An 11,640-nucleotide genomic window follows, 5' to 3' on the forward strand; every position below is an offset into this window, starting at 1 on the left:
TGCAGGACGGGCGTCTCGGTCAATTAGCGAATAACTGTTGATAGGTAGGGCATTCATCTTGGGGGGCGCATCCCCAACTCGAGTTTTTTGTGCTAGGGGCTAGGATATAGTGGTTTGCGTTCGCTATTCATTGCTACCAAATGCTCACCAACCGCCGATGGCAGTGCCTGGGCCGGCTCGGCGGCGGTCTCGCAAATGCCGAGACCAAAAGAGCGTAGCATGGACGGTTGGGTCGGCATCGCATCGTCGCTTGATATTCCTATGCAAGGTAACAGTGAGGTTGGTGGCTCGGCGCTGCAGACAGCATCAAAGGACAGGGAGGCCCAGCTGTGCCCCGCTCGTGTTGGGTGGGCCCCTCGGGTTCTGGTTTCTACTTCTGTAACACGGAGTTGCAGAAGTGTAGTTTCCACGATCCAGAGTGCGGCCCAGATAATCGTGACCCACATTTCTAAAAGGAGTTTCAAAGATCCTATGACTCGGACGCGCACCACCTGGGCCCTGGGTCTTAATCTTAATCTTAAGGGATCCACCCGCAGGTGGTTTCGTCTTAATCTTAAGGGATCCACCCGCAGGTGGTTTCGTCGTCGTGGGCGCACTGCAATACACACAAAATCAAACAAACACAAACACATTGCGCACCCTTTCCTGCCAACCCATGAGCTTAGGCAAACGGCTCACGGCAATAGCTTCACGCAGCTATATACGGGCGAGGCGGCGAGCGGGAAAGAGGGTAACGAACGACTCAGACAAGCGCGCTATCCGTGTCGTGCTCCGGTCGGGAGCAGCTGCCCAAAACTGCACGGGCGTAGGAGGCACCACGGCAAGCACAGGAAGGGCGGGTTTGGGAGCCTGACAAGCTCAGCGGGGGCTGAGGCAGCAGGTTGCCGATTGACGGTCGGTCAATCTTTTAATGGTTCCACATGGACACGCTGTGTTTCGCCCTTTATTCATTAAGACAGAGATGCACAGTTGAGGCAAGAGTTTTTGCACGCCGACTGTCATTTCGTTGTTTGGCTAGTCACAGGCCGGCCTGGGCGCGATCACAAAAGTGCGCAATGCATACATAAGAATAGTTGTGAAAATCTTGAGCTAACGTATGTATATTAGCATTTTAATTGGGATATGCAGGCGACAATTGGGTCCCGCGGGTCTACCACCAATTGAACGAAATAAATTCTCCGCCTTTGGTCATATACCTCGGGTTGCCTTGATAGGTAACTTCCAAACTACAGTCTCGATATTTTTAGCACAGCCATAAGCGCAATTTGGCAGCGCACTTTGTAGCAGTTGACACTGTGTGGTAGCCTCCCATTGTGCATGGGAAAAAAACTGACTCGTATACGGGTTGGCCATCATTACAAAAGTTGAAATGTCGGCAATGCACATTGGAGTTCTGGCATCCGGTAGGGTTAATTCTGCAAGATGCACGGCGGACAGGCGCTTGAGAATTGACGTCCCATAGAAGTTGGAAGTATACAGAATGCTTTATTGAATACATGCGCGAAATCTGCACGCTGCGCATAACCTTGGTATCTACAACTTCCAGCTCAGCTCCCTGTGAAATAGGGATTGCTCCTGCAGAGTTCACACAACTTCAAATTTTACATACACCTGTCCAAATTATTTGGTGAGAATCTTTCAGACGACAAAATCACGATGCTCTTGAGCGGCCCTGGCCTTACCGTCGGGCCTGCGCGACGACAGCGCCAGGGCCTCTGCAATGGCAATTCAGGATGCACAAAGACATCCGTTGGCCATGTGCTGACAGCGGCAGCTGGATCATGGACCCGCGACCGAAGGTGGGGACAATTGCTTTTATTCCGCGGGTGGTTGTTGTTAGGTGGTCAGCGCCTCGATGACCTCACCGCCGTTCGAAAGGCGTAACTCCATGTCTTATTGTTCTCACGATAATGACCAAATTTATGGTTGACCCTCGAATTGCAAGGTTCCTTGTACTTTGTCGCGGCCATGGATAACGCACACGAATTTATCCGTTTCGTAGGGGAATTCTGCCTCCGCTGCGAGTTGTTTCATTTGAATTGGAATCTCCTAAGCTCTCGAGCAGCCCCACGGCCATCAGCACGAAGAAGCTTTCCACAGAGCCGTCCGGCCAGCCAGGATCCGCCTTGCATGGCCCCGTCCTCACGGGTCGACCAGAGCCGCTCGGTGCGAGCATCGATGCTGACACTGTAAGTGTAACGGCGAGCACGTTCATGCACAGGTTCGTTGTCTCCTCTTGTCTGGCGCATGCAGAGTCTCTTTGCCTACCCTCACCCGTTCCTGACGGGACATGGACACGCTATGCTAGGAGCGGCAAGGCCCCCACACCCAGCTTTCCCCGCCACCATCCTAGGGCCTGCCCCAAATTTCCTCAGCGTGCCCAAGCGTAGCTGGATTGTGCCCATTGCGCGCTGGCTCAAATCGAGACAACCAACTGACAACCGCTAACTGTCAACTAACCGCGATGTAAATCGATTTGGGATGTGCGACCCCCCGCTGTCGCAACGTACGCCATATTTCCTAGTCAAAACTACATATCACAACGCAACTTACGCGCAGTACAGACACACGGTCCGTTGTGGCTCGTGATGGCCCCCTAGCTACCCTGAGGGGGGGTACCCCCCCTGGGGGCCTGGGGTTCTCTCACTGTAATACCACCACCACCACCACCTACTACTACTACTACTACTACCACCAACTGCTAATACTAATACTTGTAAGAGTACTACAAACACACCCCAAAGGGACCATATCGGACTGGACGGTGGCCCAGGGGCTCCGGGGCCCTATGCCGCCGGAGCTCATTGGACTTCACGCTCCACGCCACCTCCGGCTCCCAACCCCGTCCCTAACCCGCACATAGGATGGCCGTAGCAGTCATATTTACCCCTCCCCTCCCGTCCCCTCCCCCGATATCGCTCCTTCCTCATGCCCTGCGCCCTGCTCTCGCTCTCCCGACACACCCAGTGTGCCACCACCACCACCCACCCCCATGTCCTCCCCTCTTCCCACTTCGTTGAATGCTGCACCTCGTCGTAGCTGGCTGCGTCCCCCTCCTGCTCGGCCCCGCTTGCACATCATCTCAGCACTTGTGACACCGTGCTGGTGCCAGCAGTGCTTTTCCCCCACAATGGTTCCCTTGGGGCCCGTTGCTTGGTTTTAGCTTCCCTTGCCGACTTTGCTGACCTCAGTTCAAATCCCGCGGTTTATACAAGTCAATGACAATGTGTTCAAGTGGCCCAGAAGCCTCCCACTCTGTAACAACATCCATTCAATATTCATAAGTTAATGCTTCTAACCCTCCCTTGCAGCGGCTTTGTTCTTCCCAACGGGTGCGGGGTGCAGGGGGTGAGAGGGGGGTTCAGGGGCTGTCCACGTGGGGGCTTGGCCGAGGGTTTCCCTCACTCCCCCCCTCCCTTGCTTGCTTGCTCTGATAAAACTCCATTTCCTCCACCCACCGCTTCACAGACACCAGTAATATCGTTTTGTTGGGGTTTGGCAAATAGCAGGAGCAGCATGAGTAGCAGGAGGTTCCCCCACTTCCCCACCTACGCCGCGCCGTGCCTGCCGGCCCCGGTAACAGGGCGCCATCAACTTTGCGGTTTTCTCCTCCTCCGCCACCGCCGTCCGCCTGGTGCTGTTCACGGAGGCAGACCTGACGGCCGGGAGGGCCACGTTGGAGGTGCCCCTGGACCCAACCACCAACCGAACCGGTGACGTGTGGCACGTGATGCTGCCCAACCTGCGGGACGACCTGCTGTACGGTAAGCTGCACTCACACGAGGACGAAGTGCCGTACATTTCGGAACGGGCATGGAGGCAGCCAGGGCTACACTGACTCTCGCTGGCTGTCTCTTCCCCCCTCCCGTAAAGGGCAGTGCATGGCAGGGAATTTTTGGAAAACATAGTTAAAACGCAGCAGCGGGACAGAGAAACAGGGGCAGCTGAGATACAGCCTCGGATTATCAAGACATGCCTCCTTGGCGATATCTTTTTCCGCTCCCTTCACCTCACCTCACCTTAGCTCGTCGCATCCTCCCATTCCACATGCACATGGTCCCCTCGCCCCTCACCCCTCTCACGACCGCCCACCGGTATGTGCAGGGTACCGTGTGGATGGTCTCCATCAGGACACGGACAAGGAGGGTCCAGGCCACCGCCATGACCAGGTGGGCTAGTGCGTGCAGGAGGGGGGGAGTGGCGTTAAGCCGGAGAGGGTATGGTGCCGGGAGTGGGGGGGGAGGGCAGTAGGATAGCAGTAGGGGAAGAGATCTCACAAAACCGAGGGAGGGGTAAAGGAAGGAGAGTGGAAGGGAGGGAGGCAGGGAGGGGCTCTGTCCTGCTGGACCGCCTGAGTGCGGGAAGAAGGGAACAAGGAGAGGTTGGAAATGGGGGGGGGGAGGAGCAGGCGGCGGCGGTGGGAAAGGAACTTGAAGTGCGGGGTAGCTGCTGTTTGCCACTGTGTGCCCTTCAGCTACGTCCGAATCGATGGCCCGTGTGGCAATAAACTCTGTGTGTTTGTGCTGTAAGTTGGTTAGGCTGACCCTTCCGAATTCACGCGTGTGCGTTTATATGCGAATGCGAAGGCTAAATCTCTCTCTCGCACACACACACAGACAGACAGACACACAGACAGACAGGCAGGCAGGCAGGCAGGCAAAGAGATAGCGAGAGCCCGTCGGTCCCGCAACTCACATAAGGCCTTATCCATCCGCCCCCACCCATCCTTCTATCAACCACCCATCCTCAGAGCCATGTCGTACTGGATCCCTACGCTGTGGCAGTTCTCAGCCGCCGGCGCTGGGGCCAGCTAGGCCCCAACCTGCCGTACGGCGAGCCCGGAGTGCTGGGCCTCATGCCTACGTGGCCTCAGGCCGCCGCAGCTCTCCCCTCGGGCCGCTACTCCTCTTCGTCTTTTTCCCATCAGCCCCATTTCGATTGGGAGGGGGATCGGCCCCTCAACCTGCCCATGGAGAGTTTGGTTATCTACGAGGCGCATGTACGGGGGTTCACGGCGCATGAGAGCAGCGGCGTGGGGGCACCCGGTAAGTCCGGCGCGAGTGCTGCGTGTATGCGCGTGCGTAACGTGTATCGGTTAAATTGTACGGCACGTGTGCATGCGCATGGATGGGTTGTGTACGGTATTGGGGAGTTCAGGAGATGGGGCGCGGTGAGTTTGGGAAGTATGTGTTGTGCATGACAGATGGCGTGGCATTCTGTTCATAGCTGATTGGTTGCCTAAATTGGACACCTGCACACACGGGTGAAACAAGGGGATTTACGCTGTGGGGATTCTTTTTGGTGGTGTGATCCTTGGCGGGGTGAGGTGGGTTGGGAGGCGACATGGCGGAATGAGGGGGGCCGGTTCGGGGAGGAGGAAACTGTCCTTGGGAGGGGTGGGGGGGTATTGGGACAGTGCGGGTGCGGGTGCGGGTGCGGGTGCACCCCAGTGGAAGGTGTGTGGCGACGTGGTCGGTGCCCGCCGTCGCCGCAGCTCCTGTGTCCCGTCGAGGGCCTCATAGCGCCTCTTGAGTCAGGGACCTACACACGGCCGCGGCGGCGGTGGCTGCTGCCGCCAAGTCCTCCTGATCCAAATTAGGACTCAGCTTCTAGACAGTAGAACACGTGGACCGGTGAAGACTGAAGCGTCCCAGGTGGCCGTTGGAGTGTTGGTTGGTTGATTGGGTGGGGGCATTGGTTAGTTGGTGGGTGGGTGGGTGGGAATTGCGCTGGGGTGGAGTAGAGTGGATTGAGGAAATTAAGATCCTCTTCCTTGGAGGAGATCCTCCTGCCCCTGGCCCTGGCCCTGCTCCTCCAGAGGGGGGTGTCCACAACTGCGGCTGTTGACGGAGCGCTGGCTGCCTTCTCGCTGTCTAGGGCATTCCGCATTCCGTGGTGATGGGATTCGGGCGACCCATCCTGCCAGGGCTTCCGCTGCCTCGGAGAAGTGTACATGAATGGCTGATTTGGGTCGGCGTACTTCTCTCTCTCTCTATATATATATATATACCTATATATATGTATATTGGTTGTTCGTCTGTTTGTCTCATCTGTTTCATCTTTTATGGCACGACAGGAACCTACGCGGGCATGATTGAGAAGTTGGATCACCTTCAAGCCCTGGGAATCAACGCCATCGAGCTGTTGCCTGTGTTTGAATTCAACGAACTCGAGTATTACAGCCAGATCCCTGGATCCAAAGAGTATAGGTACGGCGTACGGCAAGGTGATATACAGCAGTTGCAGTTGGGTAGTAAAGAAAGGTGGACCGTTGGTCTGATACCGTGCATGTGCAACTAGGATGGGGGGGATAAGAGACCGCGCGGCGTGTGCATGAACCAATGCATTGTGTTGTATGGTTATATGTTATGTATATGTGTATACATATATGTGCGTGTTTGTGTATATATGTATGTGTGTATGTGTGCGCTCGTGTGTGACAAGGAAAGGGGAAGGGGATAAGGAGGGGGGAAAAGGGAAGAGGGAGCTGCCAGGCGCGCACTGGTATGGGGGCATCGTACACATCAGCAACCCCCCCTCCCTTCCCCACCCCGTGCACACTTTCCTTGGCAGCAGATTCACTCGTTCGTGGTTCGTCTTCCCCCCCCCCCCGGCGCCCCATGCCGGCGGTCTTCGCTCCTCTAAGCCACCCACCACTCTTTTATGCGCCCCTCCCTTCCATTTCTTACCTTTCCCTCCCCCCTTTCACCCCCCCATCCCCCCACCCCACCCCCACCTTCTCGAACCAGGTACAACTTCTGGGGCTACTCCACCGTCAATTACTTCAGTCCCATGGGTCGCTACAGCGCCGCCCTGGCGGAGGGGCGCCCCGTCAGGTCCACGTGTGACGAGTTCAAGCAGTTGGTGAAGGAGTGCCACAAGCGGGGCATAGAGGTGCGGGAGGGGGCTGGTGCGACACTAGGCTGGGAGGAGGCCAAGGGCGAATCTATCTATCTATCCATCCATCCATCTATCTATCTATCCATCCATCCATCTACCTAGTAAGCTAGTTAGTTAGCCACCTAGTCATCATCTTGTATTATCTGAAGTCTAAACTGGCGTTGAGCCTCCTCTCTTTTTGTGCCTATTCGCGTTTCCCCACTTCCTCCCCTCCCCGGGAAAACACACACACGTCCGCTTTACCCGTTACACACTTGTACGAACAACATACACAACATACCTTCATCCCTTTTAATACTGGGCTTCCTTTCCTTACACTGTTTTCTTACACGCACTCCCTTGCTCTCGCTCTCGCTCGCTCGCACGGGGTGTGTTGTCTGTCGGTCGGTCGGTCGGTGTGTGTTTCGTGTCCCCCACGACCCCCCAGGTGCTTCTAGACGTCGTGTTCAACCACACGGCGGAGGGCAACGAGCGGGGACCCACACTCTCATTCCGGGGACTGGACAACCGAGTGTACTACATGTTGGCGCCAGGGGGGGAGTACTACAACTACAGGTGAGTGTCGTACATCCTCCGCTGACAAGAGACCGCTGAGATCCGTCTCGAGGGGTGGGGAGGGGAGGGGAGGGGTGGGGAAGGCATTGACCAACTCGGCCGCCAACTCTCCTGGTCTCCAGAAGCACCGCCGTCAGCGCTGTTGTTTGTCCTGAAAAGAGTTTTTTTACATCGTGCTACTATTCCAACCACAACCAACCACAACCAACTGCTGCCGTACCGCAACCCACCTACACCCCGCAGTGGTTGCGGCAACACACTCAACTGCAACCAACCGGTTGTACGGCAATTCATCTTGGACTGCTTGCGGTACTGGGTGACCGAGTACCACGTGGACGGGTTCAGGTACTTGGTTGGAAAGGGAGCGGTTGACAGTTGTTGTCGGTTAGTTGTCTTCCTGCTCTGGGAGACGGCGCTGGTTCTGCTCTGAGGAAAATGGACCGTTTTTCTCTGCTGGTGGTGGTGGTGCTGCTGCTGCCGCCTCTTTCGCCATCCTCATCATGCTGTTACTGCTACTGTTACTGCTACTGCTGCCAAAGCGGCTTCCAAGGTCAATAACAATGATATAGGAACTGACCAACCACCACCACTACCACCACTGCCGCTGTCTGTCTGTCCTTGATTGGGAACCCGAGAGAACAACAGCAACAGATAACGGTAACCTACAACCGCCGTTTCCCACATAAGATTATCGTGTGATGATGAAGAGACTACTATTTCCTTGAATGTATATATAAATATCGGTGCTAAAAAGGCGTCTCTCGCTCCCGGTCAGGTTCGATCTGGCGTCCATCCTGACCCGGGCGCCCAGCGCCTGGCACCCGCAGCAGTACGACGAGGAGACAGGTCAACCTGTCGCCATGTCCAGTGGTGGAGCCCTTGTCAGTGCAGAAGGTACGACATGTGTTTTGGGGCGTGTGTGTGCTTCTTTGAACTTCGAGAGCCTCGCGGGTGTGAATGTTTGTATGTATGTGTGTGTGTGCGCATCTTGCCGGGGGGCGGGCGGTGAGGAGGGAGGGAGCAGGGGCACACAGCTCCGGAGACCGGTGTGAGTCGGAGAGTCGGAGGGAAGGTGTGTGTGTGTATATCGGGGTGGGTGCGTTCAGGGAGCGCGTGTGTGTATGCATGGATGGATGGATGGATGGATGGATGGATGGATGGATGGATGGATGGATGGATGGATGGATGGATGGATGGATGGATGGATGGAACAATAATCTGGGCCGCGACGAGGGGAAGTGTGCGTGTCTCTGTCTGTGTATCCAAAGTGCGACCACAACCCGCCACAACAAAGCATTCCCTCCGGCTCCGTCCTCGCGCATACCGCAAGCTCATCTCCTCCCGCCCTCTCCCCTCCCCTCCCCCCCTTCCCCCCCTTCCCAGGCATCATGACTGACGGCGCTGGTGTCCCCACGGGCACCCCCCTGCCCGACCCCCCCCTGGTGGAGGCCATATCCGAGGACCCCGTGCTGAGGAACACCAAACTGGTCGCCGAGGCCTGGGACTGCGACGGATTGAACCAGGTGACGGGGCACCCGGGAGGAGGGAGGGGGGAGGGGGGGAAACACCCTACACACACACCCTACACACACACTCTCTCTCTCTCTCTGACACACACACACACACACACACACACATTTTTTCTCTCTCTCTTCTTCCCCAGGTGGGCGCTTTCCCGCACTACGGCGGCCGCTGGTCGGAGTGGAACGGCAAATTCCGCGACGTGGTTCGCAACTTCATCAAGGGCACTGACGGGCCCTGGGCGGGCGACTTCGCCTCCGCGGTGTGCGGCTCACCCAACATATACGCCAGCTCACAGCCCCAAGAGAGCGACTGGTGGGTGCTGGGGGGGTGCAGGGGGAGAGGGGGGTGGGGGCAGTGGGGGGAGGGTAGTGCGGTGTGTGTGTGTGTGTTGAGGTTGTGGCCTTTGTACATACGCACGTACAGCACGGATAGGACATCCATGGCCTCATTCATGTCGTACCCTGTCATACACATGTCCGTGTAACCAATCCTCCTCTTTGCAATGTTTTGGGACTCGTGCCTCCTTTTCCCCCCCTTCCCCCCCTTCCCCCCCTCCCCCCCTCCCCCCCGATTTCCCAGGTGGGGTAACAACGGTGGTCGGCAGTGGCGAGGTGGTCGCGGTCCCTCCGCCTCCATCAACTTCGTCACCGCGCACGACGGGTTTACCTTGGCTGATGTGGTGGGTGGGGGATGGGGGCTGTATAGAGAGGGGTTTGGCGGGGAGGGGAAGGAGTGGGGGCCGATAAAATGCACAAGTGGAGGTAGGCGGGTGGGGTAGAAGGGGGAAGGAGTTGCGGTACTTTAACGGCAACTGAAAGTGGGGGTGGGGGTGTATTGGTGGGTTGGGGAGGGGTGGGAGAGGGAGAGTGTCATGGGCCGACGACGTTTATCAGCCAGGATCGGATCGCGTAAGCCTTACTAAGAACGCATTAAAAACAGCCCCTTGTTTTGTTGTATCTATCTATCTATCTATCTATCTATATTAGTCGCTTTCTTGTCCGCTAGTGTACGTATGTATGTCCCGGTTGCATGCAAAAGCATGTGATATGTGCGTGTATGTGTGTATGCATATGTATGTGCATGCGCATGTTCCTTTTTGTCGTCCAAGGTGTCGTACAACAACAAGCACAACGAAGCCAACGGCGAAGACAACCGTGATGGTGAGGCGCACAACAACTCCTGGAATTGCGGGGAGGAGGGTCCCACGAGCAAGTGGGAGGTCAATGTGAGTGTACGGCGGAAAGGGGGTTTTGGGGGAGGGGAAAGCGGTTGGTTGGAGGATTACGGAAGGCTGTGTGTTTTTAGCGGAACCGCCACACACAAGTTAGTTTGGCCTAAACGATCCCCTCCCCCTCCCCGGGAGGCTGAGCGCTCAGACTGCAACCCGACAGCAGTTACAGTCCGGAGCCTCCTTCGTCCCGGAGATCATCACCTAATTCGTACAGGACGATTTTCGTGGTGGTGGTGGAGGGGCCGATCGGGGTTGCTCCCCGGAAGGAGTGGGAAGGAAGTACGGCAGAGTACGACAAGAGTAACAACCCAGAACTCCGTTCACCACCACCATCATCATCGTCCGGGCTTTCCGCCCCCCGGCCCCCCGAACTTCCCAAACCCCCGCCCTGGTTTGGTTTCACCCACCAGCACCGACCTCCCCTACCTCCCCTACCTCCCCTGGCCCCCTGCCCCGCCATCTACTCTCAGCGTCTTCGCCAGCGGCAGATGCGCAACATGTCCGCTGCGCTGCTGCTGTCCTGCGGCGTGCCCATGATCACCATGGGGGACGAGTACGGCCACAGCAAGGGTGGAAACAACAACACGTACTGCCATGACTCGGAACTCAACTACGTCAGGTGTGTGTATGTATGTATGTGTGGGGCATGGGGGGACATGGGGGTCGTATCTTCGCCCATGGCCGCTACCCGTCGAAATCCTGTGTGCCTTCCCCTGTATTTTGGGGCACCCTCGAGCTCATCCAGTCACCCTAGCCGACTTCTCAGTGGATCGCTCAGGTTCCGCACGGAAAATCTGCCAGTTCAACGGCGGCTCAACTCCATTCCTGGTCAGCTCGCCGGTCTACTTCAGGTCACCATCGTCCATCGACTAGGGGCACTATTACCTTCCACCCAATCGGAAGGATTTTCGACCCTGGCAGGTCTCGATCCCGGAACCTCCGGGGGCATCGGTGTGTGTGATACCAGTAGTGCCTGACCAACATATATGTGTGTATGAGTGCATGTGTGTATGTGTGTATGTAGGGGGGGGGAAAGAGGGGAGGAAGGAAGGGATTCTGGGAGGAGGGGGGTTTGAAGGAGGGGCGAGAGGGCCAGGGAGGGGAGGGTCTGTGCAGTGCCGTGTCAAGGTGTCGTGTCGTGCATTCACTTCTCCTCCCCTATAACACGAGCATGAGCACTAGTCCCGCTCCGCCTCTTGGTCTGTTCCTCTGCAAGGTGTGTGTAGTCCGCCATAACCTGCAATCGTGTCCTTCTCTTGCTCCTATACCCACCCCCTCTAATTCCCCCCTCATCCCTCACTTCCCCCTTAACCCCCCTCCATTTGTTTCATTGGCATGGTCACCAAAAGCCAACAGGAAGACTTATACCGGCAAACTCAGTACGCAATTCCCTACGTAGGCTCTGATATCTCCGCGCCTTCCCTCCCCCC

General features: G+C 56.8%; 1 protein-coding gene across 1 annotated transcript in view; it reads left to right on the top strand.

Annotated features, from left to right (window-relative positions):
- Positions 1-2,000: 2,000 nt before the first annotated feature.
- The window catches only part of glgb5 (1,4-alpha-glucan branching enzyme II, isoamylase), a gene marked incomplete at both ends in the record, with an annotated part of 10,892 nt that continues 1,252 nt past the window's right edge, over positions 2,001-11,640 (top strand). The window contains 14 exons of the mRNA XM_002958454.1: positions 2,001-2,189; positions 3,584-3,764; positions 4,105-4,169; positions 4,751-5,045; positions 6,077-6,209; positions 6,750-6,894; positions 7,328-7,455; positions 7,699-7,800; positions 8,231-8,349; positions 8,839-8,978; positions 9,119-9,291; positions 9,559-9,658; positions 10,088-10,204; positions 10,681-10,831. Coding sequence (XP_002958500.1) covers positions 2,001-2,189; positions 3,584-3,764; positions 4,105-4,169; positions 4,751-5,045; positions 6,077-6,209; positions 6,750-6,894; positions 7,328-7,455; positions 7,699-7,800; positions 8,231-8,349; positions 8,839-8,978; positions 9,119-9,291; positions 9,559-9,658; positions 10,088-10,204; positions 10,681-10,831 — 2,038 coding nt within the window. The remainder of the gene's footprint in view (positions 2,190-3,583; positions 3,765-4,104; positions 4,170-4,750; positions 5,046-6,076; positions 6,210-6,749; positions 6,895-7,327; positions 7,456-7,698; positions 7,801-8,230; positions 8,350-8,838; positions 8,979-9,118; positions 9,292-9,558; positions 9,659-10,087; positions 10,205-10,680; positions 10,832-11,640) is intronic.

The sequence above is a fragment of the Volvox carteri genome (assembly GCF_000143455.1).
Source record: "Volvox carteri f. nagariensis unplaced genomic scaffold VOLCAscaffold_95, whole genome shotgun sequence".
Lineage (NCBI taxonomy): Eukaryota > Viridiplantae > Chlorophyta > Chlorophyceae > Chlamydomonadales > Volvocaceae > Volvox > Volvox carteri.